This window comes from Mirounga leonina, unplaced genomic scaffold, assembly GCF_011800145.1.
Source record: "Mirounga leonina isolate KUSES-001 unplaced genomic scaffold, KU_Mleo_1.0 Mir_53, whole genome shotgun sequence".
NCBI classification, from domain to species: domain Eukaryota; kingdom Metazoa; phylum Chordata; class Mammalia; order Carnivora; family Phocidae; genus Mirounga; species Mirounga leonina.
This window is the reverse complement of record NW_023270807.1, coordinates 102,123,947-102,150,916: the sequence shown is the minus strand read 5'-3', so window position 1 is coordinate 102,150,916 and position 26,970 is coordinate 102,123,947. Positions and strand designations below refer to the sequence as shown.

At 37.0% G+C, this 26,970-nt stretch overlaps 1 protein-coding gene across 1 annotated transcript in view; it reads left to right on the top strand.

Annotated features, from left to right (window-relative positions):
• The window catches only part of SYNE1 (spectrin repeat containing nuclear envelope protein 1), a 428,272-nt gene that overhangs the window by 63,467 nt on the left and 337,835 nt on the right, over positions 1–26,970 (top strand). The window contains exon 3 of the mRNA XM_034991032.1: positions 8,156–8,217. Within this exon, the coding sequence (XP_034846923.1) occupies positions 8,156–8,217 (62 nt within the window). The remainder of the gene's footprint in view (positions 1–8,155; positions 8,218–26,970) is intronic.

The following is a 26,970-nucleotide window of genomic DNA, read 5'->3' as shown; positions in this document are numbered from 1 at the left end:
GGGGCAGAAAGAGAGGGAGAGAATCTCCAGTAGACTCCCCACTGAATGCAGAGCCCAATGCTGGGCTCAATCTCATGGCCCTGAGATCATGACCTGAGCCAAAATCAAGAGTCCAGTGCTTAACTGACTGAGCCACCCAAGAGCTCCTCAAATCCAAAATTTTAAAAAACTTTTGGACCACAGGTAAGGCTGCTGTGGGCAGTGCCCTTAAGATTCTTAGAAGCTGGTTTGTCTAGTTGAGAAGGTCAAGTAGGCACTGCCTTTAATCTTTCTGAGTTCTTAAAAAAGGGTCTTATAGTCACACTCTTGATTTATTGTTACGCTGAAGCTACTTTTTTACCTTGCAAATATTTTTCCAGGAAAGACTGGGAATAACAATTTTCTAATCCAACACAAATGAAAAATTAAAAATTGCCTTCCTTGGTTCATTTCTTCTCTTCCAATACCTCATAAGAAGGCAGTTGATGCTTTCAGCTTTCTGCAGGGAAACCTCTCTAGCCAGATGTACAAGTTCAAGTTACTGCAGATGACAGAATATATAATACATAAAATATATGTGGCTCTCCTGATCTCCGAGAGCAGTGCACCGCTGTCCTTTCAGTCTCTACCAACAGTCTCTTTGTGTCCTTCCAGCCTCCTTCCCACTTGGTCCCAAGGCCAGCACCACATGTTTTAGATTTTTGCTAAAGCAGCACTATCTTCCCAGTAGCAGTTTCTCTTTCACTTAGTCTTTGCTAAACCACCACCAAAACTTAGTGGCTTAAAGCAGTAACACATTATGGGCTGTGGGTGGGTTGGGTGTTTCCTCTGCTGGCTGCGCCTGAGCTCATTTACATGGATGCATTCAGCTGGAGGATCAGCAGGACTAGTAGGTCCACTGACTTGGATGTCTGGTAATTGGTGCTGGCTGTCACCTGCCTCAGTTCTCTTCAACGTGACTTTTTCCCTCTAGGATGCTAGATGAGCTTCCTTGTGTGTGGTCTCAGGGTAGAGTTCTAAGAGCCAAAATGGAGCCTCAGGCTTTTCAAGGCCCAGCCTCAGAAGTCATATAAAATCATGTCAGCCACATTATTGGTCAAAGCAAGTCTCAAGACCAGTCTAGATTCAAGGGGTGGGGAAATCCACTCTAGGTGTTGATAGCAGGCACAGCAAAATCAGATTGCAAAGGGCATCATGATCAGGATAAGAGGAATTTGTGTACATATTTTGTAATCAGCCACAGCTTGGTTTTGTAAAATTTTTTTTCATTTATATGTTTAACTTACAAATCTAAACACTGGGTAATTATAAACTCTATTTCACATGTTGACATAGTCAACATATCGTAATCCCTATCCATGTATGACAAAGTTAGTGTACTACAATTGAGACCATGTAATTCTGATCCCCAAACCAATAATTTGATTGAGGCCATCTCATTGTGGCTCTTATTTAGTTAATAATGATTACATTGTCATCCTATGTTTTTGTTGTCTTTTCCTTTGTAGCCTGACCTGAAGGCAGTCGCTTAACCAACTGAGCCACCCAGGCGCCCCTCTTTCTAACTTTTTACTGAGGTGAATTCATCTGCATCAGAAATAATAAAAAAACTTTATTAAATATAGCTAGGAAATTATGATTTAAAATTTTTGTTTTAAATTGGCATCTATATTTCAGGTAACTAAAATCTGTAAGACTTTTATTTAAGCCATCATTGTCATTAAAGTACCTAAAGAATAAAATGATAATCTGCAGAAAACAAAAAAGTTAACCTATTGTAAGCCTCCAGTGTATTAATATATGATACAATAACATTTTTGTAAAAGATAGCAATTTCAGACTTAACAATTATATATACTTATTTAAACAGTCTTTATTGTTGGTATTTTTATATTAACATGATATCAATTAAGGATGGATACATCCAGGAATTCAGTACTTTGTTCTTTATGATTGTTCATGACTCTGATAAAAATAGACATCTTTATGTGCATACCCATTTATGAAATGCTTTATCTCAGAAATAAGTTCTTACAGAAGATTTGTTAAATATATTGAAATAGTTTAACTTCAATTATTGTTAGTATTTTTAAAAACACCATCTGTTAGGCGGCACCTGGGTGGCTCAGTTGGTTACGTGTCTGCCTTTGGCTCAGGTCATGATTCTGGGGTCCTGGGATTGAGCCCTGAAGATCAAGCCCTGAGTAAGGCTCCCTGCTCAGTGGGGAGTTGGCTTGTCCCTCTCCCTCTGCCCCTCCCACCCCCGCTTGTGCTCGCACTCTCTCTCAAATAAATAAAATCTTTAAAACAAACAAAAAATTCACCATCTGTTAGAAGGACATTGCATATATTTTAATTTATTTTAATTTAAGTTACTATTTAAAAGCTAATGACCATAGGACGCTCTTTCACAGTTTTACATATTATATATGGTAAAATGAAAATATAATTAACATGTTCGTAGGCAGCAAAATTTTCATGATTGATTGCAAAGGCTCCAAATAACCCAGGCCACTTTTTACTGTGGCCTCTTTGTTTATGTGTAAGTCACTTGGGATAAACAACAGTTGTGCAAAATCAGCAAGTCACTGTTACTATGACTCATTAGGAGGAAAACTGTTGATTATAGTCAGGTGTGACCGTTTGTTAATGGTCAAATTTAATCACTGTTGCTAAATTGGACTTCATTTCTGCATGTGTCACGATCTTATCCTGAAATGGCAAAATACCTTAAAAATATATAACAGGACAAAGAAATAAAGAAATTGAATGTCAGAGCCAGCTCCCTTCATCTTTCACTCATTTCTAGAGAGGGATAGTGCCTTGGATTTTGGGATTGTTTCTTATAACAACATTACCCGGGACCATGCTTGTACAATAGGCTTCCTGTATAGACCCTTTTTTAAAAATTAATTTTTTTTTTATTATTATGTCAAACCATACATTACATCATTAGTTTTTGATGTAGTGTTCCATGATTCATTGTTTGTGTATAGCACCTTTCTTAAGGCCTAACGGCTTCCAACTCTTGGGTCTATTGGACCAACTGCCTTTGAAACGGAACCAGTGATGGGGACCTCGAGGGTGAAGAACTTGATTTCCATAACTAGTTTTCTTTTTTTTTCCCCTCGTACAGTCTGGCCTTTAGAAAGAAATAAAGATTCAAGTTTAGAGAAGAGGAGAGTTTGAGCTGCCTTTGCCCAGTAATACCTGGATCAAAACCTGGCCTTTGGGGCGCCTGGGTGGCTCAGTTGGTTAAGCGACTGCCTTCGGCTCAGGTCATGATCCTGGAGTCCCGGGATCGAGTCCCGCATCGGGCTCTCTGCTCAGCAGGGAGTCTGCTTCTCCCTCTGACCCTCCCCCCTCTCATGTGCTCTCTCTCATTCTCTCTCTCGCAAATAAATAAATAAAATCTTAAAAAAAAAAAAAACAAAAAAAAAAAACCTGGCCTTAAATTGCAGCCTACTACAGGTTCTTATCTGTGGAGCACCCACCTCCCAATCTAGCTTCTGAATTCTCACCTCTCCTTTGTGCTGATGCTGCCATCTTACCCAGACGTTTCATGATACATTTGCAATGCATCTGGAGCCTGCTGCTTCTCTTTCCTTCCTTGGTTAGTGACATCATTATGCAGTTACCTATGATAAACATCTAGAAAACACCCCTAACTCCTGTCGGTCTACTTCTGATAGTTACCGTGCAGCCGTCTCATGCACCTCATGCATCTCATGCACTGTGCAGCCATCTCATGTCCCTCTTAGCACATCCTGGGAACAGAATTCATCCCTACCTTTAACATGTGTTCTGCTAGTATATACCCAAATATCCTCCCTGCTCCCAGCCTCTTCTCCCTTCAATTAAGCCTCTACAGCACCATTGGAATATATATTTCTGTGTCTCAGGTCTCATATGATCATGTCTTTGTCCTGTCCAAAATTGTTGGTGGCTCCCTATTGTCCATAGATAGAGACCAAACTCCATGGCATGCTATTCAAAGACTTTAATAACCTGATTGTTACCTGTTTTCTAGGCTTACTTCCTTGTTAAGCCTTCTTAAACCCTCTCTACTTTATAATTCAGCCGAAACAGATTTTTACTGTCACTTTAATATATCATGCCATGCTTTTAAAAGACTGCCTCTTTCTCCTAAAAATTTGTCTACCTGAGAATTTCTATTTATTTGCTGATGTTTGATGTAATGGCACCTCCTTTTTTAGCTTCTCTGAATCTTCCAGCCTGTTCCATTTCCCTATAAGAGAATTACTTGCTCCTGTATTTATATTCCCTCAACGTTTTACATGTTCCTCCATTACAGTAGCTGACACAGTGCTTTGAGCTATTATTTACATACTTGTCTCTTCCATTTATTATCAGTTCCTTAGTGCAGGGCCTGTTTTTTAGTCTCTAGCACTTCCTTAGCAAATGCATCCATTCATTTCCTTATTAAGCATCTACTAAGCAATAATGAATAAAACAGTGATGGTAAGTCAGATGTGGTCCACGCCTCATCTAAAACTGAGATTCTAGTGGTGGAAATGAACAGGCATCCAAAAGATGATGGTGTCTTCACTAGATTGATCTTGATTGAGATGAGATATTTGGGAAATAAAACCAACAACAATTCCTTATGAATTTGTTGTGGGGGAGGAGGATAAGTAAAGACCCAAGGATGACCTCCAACTGACTGGCTTAAGAACTAGGTGGATTTTAGTTTGCATTAATAGAAATTAGGGATTAAGATTTATAAACAGGATTAACTTCTTATTCTCTGTGAGTCCTAGAACTGGAGACCTAAGTTTACGTGTATGACATAGACAAACTTCTCTGTGTTTACAACTAACATATATGTTCAGCTAAATGTCTTAATGAATTACTCTTTTTACAATTTTAGTGGAAATATTTAGCATACATACATGTGGACACTTGGTAAGACCATGTTGTTGTTCTGAAAAGTGTAAGATAGAAAAATCACTCTAAGATTAACAGTTAAATATACTTAATGCTTTCTCAAATATAACTACATATTCACAAGAACTATAAACCTATATCATGTAGATTAGGTCAGCTCTTCATCAACAGCTTTATAAAGCAGTGCTGTTGTTCATAATGTTGTTTTAATGCAATGTGGTAGACATTTATCGCATGTTTTATATTACTTCCATGACTGAAACATTTTATGCTATTGGTATCAGATTTAATTACCAAATCCTGGGCTAAATTATTTAGATTTTTGTATCAAAAAAATGAATATTTGCTGATAGGTTTTAGGAATTTTTCTTTATTTGGGGAAAATAGTAAGTAAAATCAGAAAATATTTACTTAGAATTCAGTTGGCTGTGTCTGATGATATAAAAAGTAGACTCCTAGGACCTAATAAACTCTGCTTTTGCAGCCATAATATAAAAGGAAACATGTAGAGAATTTGAAACTTAGATACATATATAATGAATGCTACAAAAAAACCGCATAATTTGAACTTTTAAAAAAAGGCCCTTTAGCCAAAGTCTAAATATAAACTCAGAGATTTATCATCAGAGGAAACTGTTATAATAGCAGTATTGTTTCATTAAAGGTGGGAGTAGTAAAAATATAACAACTTAAAATCAGGAAGTAATATCAATAGATTATTACCTACATTTATGACAATACTATGCTAATTTAAGATTTTAAAACATTTATATCTTGCAACATGAATAAAATTGTGCATAATCTCAAATTGAGTTTAAGATTTTATATATACTCTAGCTGTACCTATAGTCTATTTTATTTATTTTTTATTTTTTTCTTAAAGATTTTATTTATTTATTTGACAGAGAGAGAGATAGCAAGAGCAGGAACACAAGCAGGGGGAGTGGGAGAGGGAGAAGCAGGCTTCCTGCCAAGCAGGGAGCCCAATGCGGGGCTCGATCTCAGGACCCTGGGACCATGACCTGAGCCAAAGGCAGACGCTTAATGACTGAGCCACCCAGGAGCCCCCCCCATAGTCTATTTTAAAATTAGAATTGGATTTTATATATTATAGAAGTTCTGAATTTCATCAAATCTAGCTTGATTAGTTAAGATTATTCTGCTGCTACATGACTTTATTTATAGAACCTAAAGATTTTAAGGTCAAATTCAGGGTGATTTAACTATGAATTTATCATGTTAATATGATTAATATTTGATATGACTAATATAATGATTTCTGAGCTCTCCTTGGGCAGTAGTAAAATGGTGTAAGAACCTGACTTGTAGAGGTGAACACTTGGGTCTACCACTGGGTGGCTTTGGAAAAAATGCTTAACTTCCACATGCCTTGGTTTTCTTATTTGTGAAATGGCATTATAATATTTCTTGCTTGAAGATTTGCTACAAGAATTAAATGAGTTAGTAAGTATATATTACATATGATGATATATAATAATTGGTTTAATTAAAATATAATAGGATCTGTATAGAGACATAGAGATAGAAATATCCGTGCCTGGGTATCCGTGAAACTAATATAACACTGTATGTTAATTATACTAGAATTAAAAAAAAAAAAATGGTTCAGAAGAATAAATGGTACCCTGGGCGCCTGGGTGGCTCAGTCAATTAAGCGTCTGCCTTAGGCTCAGGTCATGATCTTAGGGTCCTGGGATCAAGCCCTGTATCAGGCTCCCTGCTCAGCAAGGAGTCTGCTTCTCCCTTTCCCTTTGCCCCTCCCTCTGCTCCTGATCTCTCTTGCACTCTCTCTTTCAAATAAATAAATAAAATCTTAAAAAAAAAGAATAAACAGTACTCTGACTTTGCCAGGAATATTTCTGTAGGGAAAGAAGACATTAATAATTTTGATGAAGGGATTATTACATACATGTAGATTCATCCAGAGTATTTGCTTGCTGAGTCATTTCAAACCGAACAATCAATAATTACTTTGATTTGCTGGGGAAACAACACTACTAGAAATAATTAAAAGCATTTGGAACCAGAAGGTAAATTTGCATTATCACTTCCCATACTGCAAATATGAAGACTTTAAAACATTATGAGTCATGGGCGCCTGGGTGGCTCAGTTGGTTAAGCGACTGCCTTTGGCTCAGGTCATGATCCTGGAGTCTCTGGATGAGTCCCGCATCGGGCTCCCTGCTCGGCAGGGAGCCTGCTTCTGCCTCTGACCCTCTCATGTGCTCTCTCTCTCTCATTCTCTCTGTCTCAAATAAATAAAATCTTTAAAAACAAAAACAAACAAACAAACAAAAAAACATTATGAGTCATATTATGTTAGAGCACAGAATTTATATATTATAGGTGACAATAAGCTGCTTTTGTGCTAATTGTTTCACTTAGCATTTATTTGCCAAAATGATCACATTTTTGATACAATAAATTATTCTTCATTTTTTCCTTTATATCTTTCCTTGGTCAAAAAACATACAAAATGGAGTAATATTTTTAAAATTTGTAACCAAAGCATGTCATTTTAGCATTTTAAAACTTACTTTCTATAATTTCCAATAAATTATGTTTTTTTTCCTCTACATTTAGTTGTCATCTAATCCTCAATATAACAGGCCATTCATATCATGAAAGGTCTAAAAATAGCCTGCTTCTCCCTCTTCCTCTGCTGCTCCCCCTGCTTGTGCTCTCTGTCTGTCAAATAAGTAAATAAATAAAATATTTAAAAAAAAAAGAGGTGGTGGGATCTTTGGAGGTCATCCAATCTGGGTGAAGTCCCTGTAATGCCTCACATACGCAGCTCTGTCTTATTACATTACCGTGTAATTCTCTACTATGCATATGCCCTTGTTGTCTGTCTCTCCTTCTAGATTTTCCATGGCGGAGACATTGCCCTGTTGTTTTCTGTCTATCTCTGCACCTAACATAAAACTTGGCACTTAGTTGGTCTCAGTGAACTTTTTCCAAACAGCTTTACTGAGGTATAATTGTATAGTGAGCTTTCAATAAGTGAATGAAGGTAAACATAGGGCTAACATATTGAAAATTTGGAAGCATTTGCTGAGAATGTTTAAAGGAGTAGTCAAATTGGAGTTGTACTGACACTTCCTTCAAGACAACAATTGGCAAAATGGGTTAGAAGGTAAAATAATATTATGATTACTTCTAGACTTTGTAACCCAATGTCTTTTAGGATACAACTTCATGTTATACTGTGTTATCTAACTAGATTCATTCATTTTTTTTCTTCTAGATGAGCAAGAGATAGTACAAAAACGTACTTTCACAAAATGGATCAACTCTCATCTGGCCAAGGTAAAGCAAACTACCTAGAGTTCTATGTTTACTTATTTGGAGCCAATAAATCATTAAATGCCAAGTGTAATAAAGGAACACGGCTGGCACGCTTGTCACTAAGACTAATCAATGATATTGGCAGTTCTATCAGTTTAACTCCTTATCTGTGACATTTGCTAACATTGTCTCTGAGAAGAAATGAATGGATAGCTAGAATCAAGAGCAGTTACTTCATGTCAATTCTGTGAATTCTGATCGAAATAGTTTGTTCAGTTATTTCTAATGTACTAAGGTGTATGTCATATGGAAAGGAGACTTTGTGCTTAATTTTTTTTTTTTATGCACTTGTTACTATTTGGAAAAGAAAGAAGCAAGGAGTGGTCTGTCTTGAGCAAAGAATTTAGTCTGAGTAGATCATGGCAGTGTCTGGACTCCCCTCTTAGGTGCTTCGATAGCAAAGTAACCATGGTGGCAGGACACTAAAAAGACTAATCATTCTGAGATTATCCACACCGACATTAGGTTGTTATCGGGTAACTGTGTATTTGTACATTGTAATGATTTTGAACATAAATGCTACTAGAAAACAAATCCCAGTATGGCAATATTACAATAAAATTAGTCTCATATATATGCAGATGAAAAAATATGTGAACTAAAAAACATTGCATTCGTAAAAATAAATATAGACGATAGGACATAACCAGACATAACCCTATGAGCAGTTTTTGATCAGGGACTTCCCCAAAGCCTCTTTTATAGTGCAGGAGCAAACAAAGCATGGCGATTTATTACAGTCCCATTGTACAAATTAACTGCTTACTGCGTGTCTAAGCTAGGCTTTGGAGACACAAAAATGTTGGTAAGACACTTTCCCAGGCCTTGAGAAGCTCACAGTCCAGTAAAGACAGAAGATTAAACAATGCATCTAGACACAGGATAAACTGGGACTATCTCTCCTATAATCTCTTTCCAAAAGCCCCTTGATGAAAAGGGAATTCTCTCACACGGTGGTTGTCCCCAGTATCTGCCCTGTGAAAAGGCAGTAAATGCCCCTGGTGGGGGCTCATTTTCTCTTGTCTTGGCTGGTGCCAGTTGGCCATTACTTTGCTACAGAATTGTCATTAGTTGGGGAAGATTATTTTTTTTCCAAAACGAAAATAGTTATTGTTTTTTCATATTGTTAAAAAGATTACGTGCTAATTGTAAGTAATATTAATGATAAACCTCTTATACAGTGTAAAGAAAGTAGAAATCACCATAAATCTCACGATACTGATATAACCATCACTAACATGCTGATCACCATTTTTCTACACACAGACACACACAATTTCACAAAAATGGTTGTGTATGCCTCTGTTTCACTCAGTATATATTTCCATGTTAATAGATACAGAGGTACATAATAATTTTAATGGCTGAATAGTATTTTATTATAAATATAATTACTTATATATTATGAATCATAAATTAGCCAGTAGCTTATTGATGGTCATTTAAGTCGTTTCCAGTTGTTTAATATTATATAAAATACTACATTGAAAGTCCTTGGGCGTATTTCTACTTAGAATAAATTTCTAGAAGTAGGTTGATAGTCAACAGATATGCATGTTTATAATTTTAATATATACCAAGAGTTTGTGTGAATGCCCATTTCCTTACACTATTAACACTCTGAGTTTAACTGTGTTTTCTAATCTGATTGGAAAAAATAACTTATAATTAATTTTTTCAGATTTTTAAAAATAGGAGTCAATATCTTTGTGAAAGTTTTTAAAGTGGAGTTATTGGGATACACACATCTATGTGCTGAATACTTAAAAAGAAGGGAAAATCTGAATGTAAGCCATGGCATACAGTACGTGAAAGACTTTTGATTTTCAAAAATGTTTTTATCTTTGTTTTATCATTGCTCCAAGATACTTTACATATTTATGTAACAACTGATTACTGGAATAGGCTCTACCAATGTGCATCCTTTCCTGTTCTCTTTTCTAGTCCTGCTTTATAAACTCACTCCTGTAATTTCCCATCTAAATATCTAAGTCCTACCTTTAATGTGTAGTGCTAGCCCCTCACTCACGAAGTCATTTCTGACCACACGGGAAACAGTGAGCCTGCCCCCCAGCAGATGCTCTAAGCATGGTTGCGTTTGCCCCTGTACCCCTCTTCGAGTCCCTGTCTGCTCTGGTTTTCCTGGTCTAGTAAAGTAGAATCCAAAATCTTAGCACTTCTCCAGAACCTGTAGCATAGGTGGAGAAGTTTACCATGGCTGAAATTGTTTTGTACTGTATATCTCAGCTTCCCAACAACCACGTAAAGTCTTTAAGGCCTATGCTGATTCTTGTAATTTTTTATAAATCTTAATAGCTCTGAGCACAGTGCTGAGTACTACACAGAGGTGCATTTTAATACAGCAAGGGCAGCAAAGAGTCTTTATCTTTTCTTATTTTGTTAGAATAGTAAGGATATCACATGGGGAAAAATGATTAATTTCTGGTACTGTGCCAAGTGTTTTATACAGGTTATTTTGTAGCACACAGCTTCATATGTCTGGTAAGGGGAGCTGCTGAAATTTTAATCCAGAAATGAATCTAAAGTCCATATGTTTTCCCTACTTCACACATTTTTGCATCAAAGGTATCATTTTGAAAATACCCAGAAACTTATTACCTCCACAACTGCTCCATTATAACCTTAATTTGATAGAGATTTTTGTTTGTTTTCTCCTCTGTATTTTGATTTCTTTTTCTTGGGTCATCTTGAAAACCAAAAACTGAAGCAGAACAATGATACCTATACTTGCTCTCCTGAACTTATTTATACTGACATTGTAGTATCTTGCCAAACATAGCTAAAACCCTCAAATTCGTTTGAGAATATTTTTCCTTTTCTGACTCACTTATATTTGGAAGACATTTTAAAAATCAAATCTGAGCCATGGCCCTACCTAGTGGCAGAGTTTTAGGATCGCTATACAGTCAATGTTTGTCTGCATTTGTCTCAGCAGCTAATCACATGATTCCCTACTCATTCCTCTCTCTCTTCCCATCCTTTGCCCACCTTCATCCCTATTTTGAGTTTTCATTTCTAGCCCTATCTTTCTCATTCTTCCTCCTACCTCTTTCCTATTCCTGTACTATCTCTGTTTCTCCCATCCCATCTCCTACTCCATTATACCTCCACCCAACCCCCTTTCTGTCTCTATCTTAATTTCCCCATTCCATCTTTGTCCATCTCTTTCTGTCTGTATCCTACCCCTACAAAATCACATGCAACCTGCACATCCAGGGCTTCACAGTCTCACTGAGGTCACCTTTACAGGCACACCCAAACTGAAATGGCAACACACACTTCCCACACCATTGCAATGTGCTCACTTACTTCTGAGGTGAGAATGATAATATTTCACTTGCAACAGAAAAAAAGGTCAACCTCATATCTTTGATCTGGCCTCTGGATCAGGACATTGTGTCACTTTTCCAACTGCCTCCATTGGAAGGCCTGTTTCCAAAGCCATTCTGTGATCCTCGAGTGTGCTTGGTCCCATCAGTCTAGCACCTTATGGACATGGGCAATAGGCAGGCATGTGTACACACATGCACGCAGGTGAGCATGTACACCCATAGTCAGCTAAGCTTCGCAGAGATGTATGTTAGGCCCAAGGTTTTACTAAGTCTTTTATGAAAGCAGCTTCATGAATTTTTGGTCCTTGGCTCCCAGTCACTTATCAGCAACACCCAGGCTTTCAGTCACAGGGAAATCCTAAGTACTCAGGATAAAAACATTTCTCAGTAGAAGAAATAACCCACAAATAAGCAATTTGACCTGTCTCAACATGCTTTTTTTTTTTAATCCCCCAGAACTTTTTGAAACCAACTTTCCCTCTTTCTTCTTGCTTATTAAATAACCAAGGCAGTGGTTTATCCTATAACTAAGAGCTAGTCTACCCCCAAGATGGAGACATAATTGCTGTCAGCTTTGAAAGGATTGGGTACCCTATAATTTCTTGGATCAGACTGAGTCTGGTTTGATGTGTTGTTTGTATGTTTTCTTGTTTATTTTGTCCAACAAATACTCAACAAATTTAGACCCTGTGTTAGTCAGCTTAGGCTGTTATAACAAAATACTGTAGACCAGGGACTTAGAGAACAAACATTTACTCCTCATAGTTCTGAAAGCCTGAGAAGTCCCAAGATCAAGGTGATCAAGGTGCTGACAGATTCGATTCCTGGTAAGAGTCCTCTTCCTGGCTGGGTCCTCACATGGCAGAGAGAGAGAGAGAACTCTGTCTCTCTTCCTCTTCTCGTAAGGACACTAGACCCATCATGGGGGCATCACCTCATGACCTCATATACATCTAATTACTTCCCAAAGGCCCCACTTACAAATACTATCACACTGGAGGGTTAAGACTACAATATGGATTTGGGGGACACATAAACATTCAGTCCATAACTGGCCCAAAGTTCATTCTGAGGTCTGGCTTAAAGCACATGAGAATTTCTTCCAAACTTATAATATAATGATGAAAACTCAGTCCTGGCATGGGGATTTCGTTTCATTGTCTGGTAATCCTTGTAGTACATAGCTCTGTGCTTTGGAATCGTTCAGATAATCTCAGAACCAAGCCACTTAAAATAGTTAAAATGCGTTTTATTCCTTGGTTGTCTTCTTTTTCCCATATAATTTTCTGTTGACATCTACCAATAATGGTAAGAAAATGACCCATGTCGAAAATATTTTTTATGCTAGTAACCAAGATATTAATCTTAATTCACTTATTTCTTATGCTACATAATGTGCCAAGTTATTTTTTCTCTAACAAGAAAGGAGAAAAGTGCTAAGTTGGCAGGAAAAAAAAAATAAGAGTTTCAACTTTTCTAGAATATAAGTTGTAAATATTTGGCAGGATCTCAGTTGTCTGAGAGCTTTTGCAGGGTAGTCATGGGAATGTTTGTGGATTTAAACTGGAATGGTAAACCATTTCATCCTAAATTCCGTGATAATATCTTACTACTACAGTGCCTTCTTTAAAATTTTTAAGAAAATTAAGAGGATAAAACTTTATTTTAAAGGACAATTTAAAAGACTCATTATTTAGAAGAAAATTTGTATCTATTTTCTCAAAATTTTCTTTGGAAATTGAGTATATCTAGAAATCGCTTTAATGCTAGGTTCTGTCAGGTTTGAAGGGCTGGAATGTTGAATTGAGAAGTAGAAAAATAGATTGTTCTCTCCTAAGATCATTCAATCTTGGGTGCATTAGGAGATGTTTAAATGATTTTTCATGGAGATGAATTTGGGGAGGGTTTTTAATGGGAAAATTTTAATTTTGTTCTTGGCTGCTTTGCTCAGTTGCAAATTAATAAACTATTTACTTCTAATTAAAGAAAATAATAAGCTCTTTTATTGATGGCATTCCATTCTATTATAACAATTCTTTATAAATATTATGAAAGCCGTGGGAAGAGATAGGGTGCAAATAAGAAAGCAATCTGTTTTAAAAAAACAAAAACAAAACAAAACAAAAAAAACCTTTTCTTAAAACAAAAATGCTACTGAAGCAAGGAAAAAACCCAAGAATCTTCTGTGTATATGTGTTTTATGCCATTTTTAGTACACAGATGTAGATTTTCTAAACTTGTGGATATAATTAGCAGGGTTTTTTTGATGTCTTCTTTGTTTTCAAATTGAAGGCTTTATGCTTCTGTAATTATGTAAAACATTACAAATCACAAATTGTCAATATAATGTAATGTAACTTTAACAAAAATTAGTGGGTTACATTTATTTTATATACCTGATAATTCCTTTCAGGAATGGGGTTTCATCAGACATGGACTCTCTCATTTTCTTTTCAGGAAGATACCTGAATCTTTCTTTTCTGTTTGCCCTATTAATGAAAGAAGGTATTTGTTTTTTAATTAGCCCCATATTGATTTCAAGTAATGTTTTTTCAAAGTTAGGTCTTGATTCAGTTCTAGCTTCTCATCACTCATTGCTAAAAATATTTTTAAATTGCATTTATTGAACTTTTACCATGTGCCAATTACTCTGCCTCAGCAACTTTGTCTTTTATTTTATCTTCACTACAAGAATCAAATATAAGTATTATTTTCACCATTTTACAGATTATGATCCCGAAGCTTAGAGTTAATAAATTCAAGGTCACATAACAAGTAGATGAAAACCCAGATTTCAACCCCAGGCTTCTTAAGTTTGGGCATTAACCACTGTGTTATATACTCTCATGCTCCATTTGTTTCTTTGGATATTTATGCGGCAAATACTTTTTAAGGACCTATTATGTGCTAGGGGTTGTGGACACAGTAGTGAATAGACCCATTGTCCATGCCATCCTGGAACTGATAGTCTCACAGAAGAAACAATTACAGCAGGGTGTTGTGGTAGATGCTGTGAGAGGGGAAGTACGGGGTGTCAGGGAGCACATGACAAGCACAACCAACCACAGGGGAAATCTGAAGGAAGTCATCCAAATAGGCTTTCAGAGAAAGAAACATTTAAGTTAGAGCCTAAGCAATGCCTGTGGGATTTGGTACCTGAAGGAACCAATGTTTTTAAAAGTTGAGAGATGAGAAAAAAAATATGGTACATTAAAGGAAATGGAGGGCGCTTGGGTGACTCAGTTGGTTAAGCGACTGCCTTCAGCTCAGGTCATGATCCTGGAGTCTCTGGATCGAGTCCTGCATCGGGCTCCCTGCTCAGCGGGGAGTCTGCTTCTCCCTCTGGCCCTCCCCCCTCTCATGTGCTCTCTCTCTCTCTCAAATAAATAAATAAAATCTTTAATAAATGAATAAATAAATAAATAAATAAATAAATAAATAAATAAATAAATAAAGGAAATGGAAGTTCAGAATACCTGAAAATATGGATCCAGGAGTGGGTTGGTAACATGGGTCAAAGGCCAGTCAGTAAGAGGACTTATACTGTGGTATGGGCAATAGGAGGCATTAAAGAATCTTAGGCAAGGAATTAAATGATCACCCTGGCCCTAAAAAGTCTCTGTCTCTCTCTGTATCTCTCTCTGTCATAAATTAGAACAGGAACAAGTAACACTAGAGGTAGAGTAGGAGAAAAGTAGACACATTGGAAGATACGTAGGAATAGACTAATTAATCAGACTCTTGGAGAAAAAGGAGTCAAGAATGACATCTAGGTTTCTCACGTGAGCAAATGATTGCGATCATTCACAAAGGTAGAGAATACAACAGGCTTGGGGAAAAGCTAGTAGTCTAGTTTTGGACTGAGAAATTACTCAGAGATAAACCCATTTGATTTGGCAGTTAGGAAATCATTGACCACCATAGGAAGTAGCCACGTTATAACAGAAATCAGACTCTAGCAAACTGGTGAGTAAATGAGAGGTAAGGATGTTAGGACACTGAATGTACTTACATGTTCATGAGATAGAGTATTAGCTAAAACAGAACATAGGATCTGGTGGGAGCTGTTTTTAATAAAGGGTAGTTTTAAGTGTGTGTCTATTGAAAGGAATGATCAAGAACTAGTAGAGGGGAAGAGACTGCAAAAGAAGGGAAAGAAAGTTGTTTCAAAGATACAGACTCTCAAGGAGGCAAGGTGGGAGAGAAAATCAAGAGCACAGGTGGAACATGTAGATTTGTACCAAAGGAGAGACACCTCTCCTTCTCTGAGACCAGAGGAAATAGGAAGGGTGAGTTTGGATGTGCCTAAATTTGGGATGGAGTGAAAGAGGAAGGCAGAGATGAGTTGGACTTGAATTTGAGGGAATTCCTACCTAATTGCTGTTATTTTTTAGATCTGACAGAATAGTCTTCATTTTTGAGTAAAGAATTTATGTTGGGATAAATATTTTAAAAGTTGACAGTTATAAAGATGTTAGTTCTTTCACATTTTAAAATTTATTTATCTTAGCAAATTCCTGAACTTCATGCAAGATATATAGACTATGATAATTGTATGGTGCCACCATGGTCCCCAAAGAGAACAACTTAAAGATGTGTTTTTCAAAAAATTTTCACAAGAACTTAGATTTTTTTTTAAAGATTTTATTTATTTATTTGAGAGAGAGACCACGCATGCACATGAGCAAAAGTGGGGGAGGGGCAGAGGGAGAGGGAAAGGCAGACTCCACATGGAGCAGGGAGCCTGCTGTGGGGCTCAATCCCAGGACCCTGGGATCATGACCTGAGCCGAAGGCAGCTGCTTAACCGACTGAGCCATCCATGCGCTCCCGAAGTTAGATTTTTAATTAGAAAAAGATAGTGTAAGTAATTTTGACATTATCACTGGTTTCAAAATTTTGTAATTTTACATTTTCTCTCATTTCATCAAATGGAATACAGTGTTATATTTGTATTTAAATTCCCTTGATTCAATCTTTATGGTATTTGCTGTGAAATAAATATATGGTTTAACACTAAGTCCTTAGGGAAAAACAAATAGGTCTCAAATAGTCATCGTTTAGTGTTCCTATAAATGGAGCTGCTCTTTCAATATGCAAAAAACAGTCCTTTCTCCATCTGCCTACTTAGATCTTTGGGGCTATTAAGGATAGGCACTAAACATTTTAAATATTGTCTTTTGGATGACCTCAGGCATGCTATGAGCATCTTCTCACTTTTTAGAAGAATTTTTGAAAGGTATTATAAAACATTATTTAGATTCTGTATTCATTTGCCAAAGCTACCATAACAAAGTACCACATACTGGACAGCTTAAGATGGGTAATTTATTATATCAAGGTCCTCATGGCTAGACAGCCATGCTCCCTCTGACACCCTGGGTAGAATCCATCCTTGCCTCTTCCTAGCTTCTTGTGGTGGCCTGAAGTACCTGACAGTCCTTGGCTTGCAGCCGTATTAGTGCAGATCCTGCCTCTGTTCTGTCTGTGTCTATGTCCAAATTTCCCCTTTATATAAGGATACTAGTCATATTGGATAAAGACCCACCCTGATGACTTTATTTTAACTTGATTACCTCTCCAAAGATCCTGTTTCCAAATAAGATTACATTTGAAGTACAGGGGTTTAAAATTTCCACATCTTGAAGGAGAAGGGGAGAAGAACCCATAATACATTCCATTAAACATTTTGTTTTAATACCACGTTAGATTCATACACTCTTTGACAGGGACAGTTTTGATTTTCCATGCTTTCTTTTAATAATCTATGCTAATGATTACTCTGACATCTTCAGAGTCATAAAGTATCTCTTTTGTGGCTACGCCCTTCTTCAGATGTCTTCCCCATCAACAGTGCTAAAAGATAATATAGAAGCTCTTTCATGAATGCATTTTACTCCCATCCGTTTCCTTGTACACACTTTAGTGGGACCATTAATGAACTAAGATGAGGACAAAAAAAAGCAAAGAGGAAAAGGAAAATGTAATAATTCACCCCCAAATCATTCTTCTGTTATTTTCTAAAACCACTTTAGTTTGGTAATCCTAAGCATATTGATAAACTCATTATTTCCAAATATGTAACTAAAAGATTACAAAGGAAAATCATTTCACAAAGAATAACCTTTATTAATTTATTAATAGAATTATTAATTCATTGATAACATAGATATAGATCTAGCAAAGTTTATGCAGGTTAATAAACATTTTGATAATATTTGTCAGTGTTCCTTTTAGAAATATGCTTTATTTATTCATACATATACTCATTAAATATTTTTCTCACTTAGATTTTTATTCATTTATTTACTTTTAATTTATTTTAAAAGATTTTTTTTTTTTTATTTACTTGAGAGAGAGCAAGAGTGAGAGCACAGAAGGAGAGGGAGAAGCAGACTTCACACTGAGCAGCGAGCCCAATGGCGGGCTCAATCCCAAGACCCTGGGATCATGACCTGAGCTGAAGGTAGATGCTTAAACCTAGCTGAGCCACCCAGATACCCCAATATTTATTGATTTTAGAGAGAGTAAGAGTGGGTATGTGTGCAGGGGGAGGAGCAGAAGGAAAGGGACTTCCACACTGAGCTCAGAGCCTGACGCAGGGCTGTATCTCAGGACTCTGAGATATAACCTGAGCCAAAACCAGGAGCTGGACGGACGCTCAACCTACTGAGCCACCCGGGAGCCCCTCATTAAATATTTTAACATGCTGTTTATCTACTTGGCAATGTTCTAGGTACTGAGAATGTGGCAGTGAACAAAACAGAAGAAATAATCCCTGCATTATGGTGCTTGTATCCTAATGGGGGAAATGGACAGGAAAGAGGGCAAATAAGCTGTTTTGTTGAGAAGAGACTGAAGAGGGGTTAGGCCACAAGGAGGGATTTAAGTTAGGAGGCTGTTGAAGTCATCCAGGCAAGAGACTGGTGGCTTATACCAAGGCAGTAAGCAGCAGAGGTGGTGAAAAGTGGTTGGATTCTGGATGAGTTTTAAAGATAAAGCCACCAAGATTTGTTGGTGGAGCAGATATGGTTTATGAACAAAGGTTAAGAGTAACGGATAGCCCCAACTTCGTACTGAATAAAACAAATAACTTGGGGAGAGTGATTCTTTTATGCTATGTACTGAAAATAATTTTATTACACATGAAAATTGTTAAGAGCAGAGTTTTCCAAGCAGATTTAAAGTTGGACTGAAACAGTAGTCATTGCCTTTGGGATATGTATTTGGAATTTAAGTAATTAAGGAAGTGGAAATGATTATGCTGTCATAGGAAATAAAAAAGAATGGGAACTGTCTTCTCACCTTTGACAAGTAGAGGTGGAAAATAATCACAATAGTGTTTTTATGAAGGCAATGAAAGAGAAACAGATTACACATAAAATTGTAATTACTTCACATTGTTTCTGGAGATATTGGGAACATCTAATTAGATTTTCTGAACAAAATGGCAAAACTTTTAGATATTGTGTCAGTTTTATGTGGTTCCCACCAGTACTGATAATCATGATTTTGCTGCTCTGGTCCAAGGGTACTTTGGCATTTTTAGATATTTTAGTGTGGTGGGCTCTTAGCCAATCTTCAGGGAGGTAACTCACTCCACCTTTGCTGGTCAACTCCTCTTCCCTTCCCACTCTCCTCTCTGTTCCTGTTGTTTGGCTTGCTGTTTCCACCCATAAGATAACCATCAAAGAATGTGAACACTATAGACTGGTCCTGAGATGGGATTTTTCCCCTTCAGCCTGTGAAATTGTTCCTACCTGAAACATGGAAACCAGAGGTAGTGGTTTATCTGGCTCTAGAAGTGATGGGTCATTCTGTATACAGAGGTTTCAGGGGTGCACAGGATACACCTTGAGAACCTGCCTTTACCTTGGGATCCCTCTACAGCCTGTGCAGAAAGCCATTTTGAGAATATTTTACACCATGATTATGTGTAATTTTCAGTAAGCCTGACGGTGCTCAACAGTGTGCATGTGTCTCAATTGGAGTAAAGAGTAATCTGTACCATGTGCTTTTATTTTAGGCCTTTTCTACTTCCGTTTTATTGGTATCAGTGGGTATCCAGCAATCACAAATTTTAAACCATAGGATATGTATTTAGTATTTCAAAGTAAAATGTTCTAGCTTTTTTGTGTGTCATAAAATGTTTTGAGAGCTCTTTCCCCAAGGCGAAAAGTGTTCAGTAAAACACTACCCAACTGTTCTGAGATTAAAAGTCATGATAATAAATGAAGACCTGGGTTGGTCCTGGCATGAAATGGGAGATTTTGCCTTTTTATTTGCTCAAGACTAAAACCTTCATGCTGTAAATCTCCTTGATAGCTGTGTGATACTTGAGGCTAAGGGACCCTAAGATTCCAGCAGATGTGTAGGTATATCTGTTGATGAAGTAATGATATGCTAGTAATGTTTCAAGGTAGATTTGTGCTCTTCTACATTTCTGACTGCAATATAATACTCAATGCTTCTTTCACCTCAATTGATGTGCATAGGATTGTCCTCTTAATGCAAAGTTAAAAATGGTAAAAATATTTTTAGTCTATCTCCATTTTTGTTATTTTTGGATATAGGCATACAGTGGTCCAGGTGAAATGGCTCTATTCATTTATGCATGTATGAATGTATGTTTGTTTATCAACAATATTCAGCTGTGTCTATCTTCATCATTTACTGATATCAATTGGTCAAAAGTCTATAAAACATCTTTTCACATCAAATACAATTAGGTCTCCCTGAAAATGCACTCTCACCAGTAAAGCATAAATTTATTTTTGGTCACTTATGTGGATCTTATCATGGAGTAGGAGTGGAAGGGCACTGAACTGTAAATTGTTACATTCAGATAGTATTTACAAAGTAATAACAAAATAGACCCACATGTCTGTTGTGCTTTATTTTGTTACAAGTAAATGAAATGATCTTAAATTATTTAACTAAGAAGTGAAATCTATTGAGAAGATACATTCTGACTGGGCAGGAAAAGATTAGCTCAGCAGGCTTGGGTTGCTCAAACTCCATACATTGCAAATAAAGACCTATCTTTAGGAATGGTCCTTAACCCGCTCCTGGGAGATAACCTCTGAGCACTTGGAATATTCTGCCTGATAGGAGAGTTTTATATGCCTAGACCTTGGGCCATGCTGTACTACTACTTTGATGAGATTAATTTAACAATGTGTTTCATGGTGAACACCCATCTGTTTTTTCTGGGGAGCTGGGACAGGGGAAGGGCTGGAGTCCGAGTAGCTGAGGTCAGTTATGTAAGCACTGCATGCCTAAGTTACAGAGTCCAAATAAAAACTCTGTGGAGCAAAACTCATGGAGCATGCTTTTCTGGTTGCTGACACTTCACACATATCATCACACATCATTCTGGGAAAAATTAGGCATGTCTGTATGTACTTCTACTGGAAGATCATTCATCCCTGGAAACTCATACATGGTTTCTCCTGGACCCGGCTTTTTGAGCTTTGTCCCTTTGCTGATATTAATGTGTCCGATCACTGTAATAAATTGTAATCATGAGTAAAATAGCACTTCTGAGTCCTGTGGGTTCTTCTAGTGCATCATAAAGCTGAGGATGGTCTTGAGGAGCCTGGACATTCTGACAGACCCAATCTTGAGAAAGACTGAGGCAAGTAGTTCCGGGGGCCTCAACAGCAGGACCCGGTGACAACTGTATTTAGGTCATTGCCATGTGACAACTTGACTCCAGCTAACTTCTGGATCCAAGCAGAGAATGTGATGGGTGCAGCTCAGGTCACTCATGTAACAAAAGATAGGGCTGTCACACAAACATGACCACTAGGGGAAATGGTGTGAATTAGGCCAACTCTTGTCTTATGCCAGTATGTATTTATATACATAATATTTCTATTATTACTATTTAGTCTTTCTTTTATATCCATTCATATATAGAAGTGGCTTTTTGTTAATAAATTTTTTGTTTCTAGTAGAATGGCAGGCACTTCAGCTGATTAGTTAATACTTTTCATATTGATATTAAACAAAAATCACATATATGGGTTATGTATTATTCAGGAAACATTTATGTTAATACCTGTATTTTTTATACTAAACTTCCGATCTAACAGGTGGCTCAAAGTATAATAAACCTGGGCTCAAATCTAATCACTTACAAGGGTTGTGATCTAGGCCAGTGGTTGAACCTCCCTGAGATTCAGATTCCTTGCTTTGAAATAGGAAGTGGTACTCCCATAGGTAGTGGTTATGAATATTACATGAGATACTGTGTATACAAGCCCTCAGCATAGTGCTTGACACACTGAGATGTTCAACAATACATTATTGATTCTTTCCTACCTTCTTCTTTTTTCCTCATTTCATTCCTATTAAAACACCTGCTGAATTAGAAGGTGTAAATATCTAAGCCATGGAATCATCTAGTAAATATTGGAATTCACATATGTAGTCTATAATGTGACTATTTTGTCATATTTACTTTATGCATCAACATTTTTCATTTCATATGTAATTTTTAAATGTGAGAATTACTTAAATTTTTATTTCATGCCAAATAGTTATATCTGATATCTGTTTTCATCAAAATTATTCTCTTATTCCTTTTCCTCTAAGCAGCATAATTGTTTCTAGGGGCATAAAATCAACATGTGGCAGAGCAAACATGGCCATCCTTTCATGGATAAAAATATGAAAATAGATGGTAGATAAGGCTTAAATATGTGCTGATGCTTATAGATTAGTCAAGTGATACAAGATATTCACACACACACAATGTTAGAAAAGAGGTTGTTTCCCCCAAATAGAGGAAATGGTCAGGAAAAATTATGTCAAAGATACTTGTACTTCTACGTTCCGTAAAGATCAAGGATGGACTTTGAATCTCATTATGTGTCATTAAAGGAGCTGAATAGCAAAAATAAAGGAGGAGGAGAAGAAAGAGTGAAAAAAGCTCTGTAAAGTCTGTTTCAGTCATGAGTGAACTCCCAAGGGTATAACCAGGCACAGAGGCATGTGCAACTTCCCTGTGTTTCCAGGGACTTTTAGACCCAGGCAGTCCTCTTAGAGCTAGAATTTTAGGTTTAAACCTCGTTTGAGGAGAGCTGAGAGAAAGGAGTAGCCACAGAAGTGAAGTACTCCTTCCTCCGTTCTCTCTCCCATCTTTATCTCCCTCTCCCACTGACCCAATTGGGAAGTTCTGTTCTTCGAACAACCTCAGATTCAGCATGAATATATTTTGGTTCCACTCTAGAAATCTAAATGTGACTGTCAAGGCTAAGGAGAATATAATTTTAAAAAATACTGCACCAAAAAAAGAGCTTATCACAATTTTACCTTAATAATAGTAAAAAATGGAGCACCTGGGTGGCTCAGTCGGTTAAGCCGCTGCCTTCGGCTCAGGTCATGATCCCGGGGTCCTGGGATCGAGCCCCGCATCGGGCTCCCCGCTCGGCGGGAAGCCTGCTTCTCCCTCTCCCTCTGCCTGCCTCTCTGCCTACTTGTTCTCTCTCTCTCTGTCAAATAAATGAATAAAATCTTTAAAAAAAATAGTAAAAAATGATAATTGTGGTTTTGAAAAGTGCCTGATAGAGTCCTGCCTAATGCTTAAAACTGAAAATTTGTAGGGAATAGGAACAAAACCACATTATCTTTGTTTTTCCATTAAGTCAGGCTCCAATTAGTTACTTTCTTTCCTAACTCTTTCTTTTGGTGGCCAGTATCATGACCTGAATCCTGCCAGAGTAATCAGATTGGTGCCGTATTTATATATGTGACAGGAAAGACGTTTTATCTGAAAGGTTTTTTATTAAAACACATTTCCAAAAAATAACTGATATAGTCACAATAATAAAGATCTCCTCTAGTTGATCATTTGCTATATGTAAACAATTCTTTATGCAAAATGGAAGAGCAAAACTTGTCCAATAATGACTACAATGTTTTTATTCTGATGTAATTTTTGATGTGTTTTGTTAATTTTGAACAATGTTTACATTATATCTAATTGGATAGAGTTTATAGAAATATGAAGATCATTCTCTAGTGTTCATTTTTGCCAGCTCTTTACAGTACAGCTGGCCAGAAGTTTATTATTCCACCTCTTTTACTAGTTAAGTAAAGAATTGATTACATAATGCTTGGTCCTATAATTCAGTGTGTTGAAAATATGATACTTGTGCATTACAAATTAAATTGATAAAAACATTTTTTAAACATTTTTATTGTAAGGAGAAATATTTTCTCCCAATTTCTATTTAGACTGGTAATAGCCATCAGTCTACATCTCTTTACTTTGTGCAGGAAGACACTGGTGGAAAAATTTCCAGAAGCAACTAGTATTTCCTATAAAAAGAGAAATTCTGCATCATGATCTTATTTGTGTGTATCTCTAAGATTCCCAAAGATATTTGCAAATAAGCATCACATATCTCTGTTGAGTGTGATTCACTCACCATTTACATGATTATTGCCAACTAGTATTAAGCACTGTGCCTTGTATTAGGTATATAATGATATATCCAACTTCCTTATCTTCAGGAAGCTGCCCCATGATCTGAATTCCTGGGGACACAGATTTGTAAATAACTAACTATAATGCAACATGATCATTCTGATCTGAACAACGTATTTAGGGCAAAAGAAGTGACTTAATTCTAGTTGGAAAACTGAAAAAGATTAAGTCTGAGCTGAGTCATGAAAATTGAGCGGGAATTTACCAAGCAGAGAGAGGAAAGTGAGGGTAGTCTAGGTATCTGTTCTTGTAATAAAAACCATCTACCCTTCTTTATCATGCAGACTAGAAACTTCAGTCATTTCTTCAACAAATACTTAATGGGTTCTTACTGTGAATAAGACACTCAGAAACAAGATATTCTGTGTTGTGTTGCAGTCTGATTGCCTGGAAACTGGAGAACATTTTTCTTTACCCATTATATATGTACCATATTTTAAGAGCCATTAATATGGGCATAAGGGCTACAAAAATCATTTTATTTATTTATTTTAAAGATTTTATTTATTTATTTGACAGCAAGAGAGGGAACACAAGCTGGGGGAGTGAAAGAGGGAGAAGCAGGCTTCCCACTGAGCAGGGAGCCCCACATGGGGCTCGATCCCAAGACCCTGGGATCATAACCTGAGCTGAAGGCAGACGCTTAATGACTTAGCAACCCAGGTGCCCCCAAACTCTTTTTTTTTAGAAAATTACATTTATTCATTTATTCAGTCAGTCATTCAGCCAAAAATATATATTGAGTACCTGTCATTTACCTGGACAGAGGATTCAGGAGTCATTCTATCCAAACAAAATTTTGTGACGAGCAGAGGAGTCAGGATTGATCTTGGTGATGACCACTGTCAGAAAGAAAGGAGAGAAAGAAGGAAAAGAGGCTTGTGAACCAGGCAGGCTGATTAAAGAGGTTTGGGGAAGAACAGATCAAGGAGAGGTTGGTACCAGCAGTCAACACAGAGAGGCTGATGAGCTGAGTTGCTCAGTGGTCACTGCTGACCTGGTGGCTGTGTCCACAGGCATGTGCAGAAGCAGCTGGAGGGGAAGGAAGACTGTGGGGCACCAGTAGATTCGATAGGAGAAACATCAGAGGCAGAAGTGGGGTCACAAGAAAATGGTCTTCAAAGTGGCAGAGATGAATTTGTGTTCAAAGGCAGATGGGGGGGGGCGGTGCTTGGGTGGCTCAGTTGGTTGAGCATCCAACTCTTGGTTTTGGCTCAGGTCATGATCTCAGGGTTGTGAGATGGAGACCCAGGCTCAATGTGGAGTCAACTTGAGACTCTCTCCCTCCCCCTCTCCCTCTGCCCCTACTCCTACTACTCCCTACTCTCTCTCTGTCTTGCATGCACAATCTCTCTCAAATAAATAAATAAATAAATCTTTAAAAAAAAACAAAAACAAAGGCTGAATGGATGAATGGATGTGACTTGGTTTTTTGTGTCAAATTTCTTGGAATTTTTATCATTTCAAGAAAATTCCCTGCTTAGTTTCATTTTCTTTATATATTTTCAGGTTAACACAGTATAAGAAAAAATTCATTTGCGTTTGTTCACTGAATATATCACATATTTATTAACTTTTTCCTCATTGTTATACTGCATTTATATTCTTAGGATACAAATGGATATTTTGCATGATAAACAGGCCATATTTTTAATGATTACATATAACTAATACAATAATTTTGATTCTTATCACACTGAATAGTTTTCATTGTAGCTCACTAATAATTTTATTTATATGCATAGAATATAAAGTCATTATTACATTTTTTTGCTATATTAATTATAAGCAGTGTAAATAGTGGAATATAAAAGAGAATGCCTGAAAATGAAAACTCTTATTTTTGAACATGTATTTCACAGTATGAGAACAAAATGTATTCAGCTGTTCATTTTATAAAGAGAGAAAATGCATTTAAAAATAGAATTGTGCCATTCAGAGACTGTAATTCATGCAGTTATAAGAGAAATAGAAATGCTCCCTATTAGTGGGTAGAGAAAAACGTCTCATTTCAATAAAACATTTGGTGATTAAATATCTCTACATAGAACTTTTCCTTTCTTTTTTCTTTTTTAGAAAGAAAGACAATTGGATATAGTCAGAAATATAACTTACGCTTTTAACATGATTCAGTGAGAACCAGGAAACTATAGTGCTTGAACCTAGGTAATAAATGGAAAAGTTCTTTCTGTGAGAAATCTGAGGACACCAATCCTCCGCTGACCATAAACATTAGCATCATCACCTGTTTCCTTTCTTCTGAGCAAAGATAGACCTGAATTCAAGGCTTGACAAAGCCCAGTATATTAGGTATTTTAGTGATTTTTATAAAAAAATAAAAGACCCTCCATGAATTGAAAATGGGCTTTGACTTATTTTTCCAGTAGTGGTGATGGATTTGCACTGATCAGTCTGTAATCTTGCACTTAACGATCCTCTGAGTTCAGCGCCACATTCTGAGAGAAGCTGAGCTAGATTTGTCAGGCGAGAAACAGGACCTGGCCAGCTAACTCACAGGAGAGTCGGTCTGCAACCTTAGTTGTGCTCCCACAGCTGGCCCCTGAGCTAAGGAGATTACTGCGGCCAGAATGGGCTTAGGTAAGCCGTGGTAACGTGCTCACCCACAGTGAAGTTGGGAGGTTGGTACAGTTTATCTGGGGCACCTCCTCTTCCTCGTTTAGGCCCTGCGTCACTGTCTCATCTTTTATGTTGATAGTGACCTCTTTTCCTTCTCTTACCCCATACCATCTCTTTGACTCTTGGCAAAAATTCCTTTCTAGAAAGAAGCTGGTATGTATATGAAAGCCCAAGCATTAAGTCTCCTGAGGTTTTTGAGTAAGTTTCTCTCCAAAGGGTTGTTTTTCTC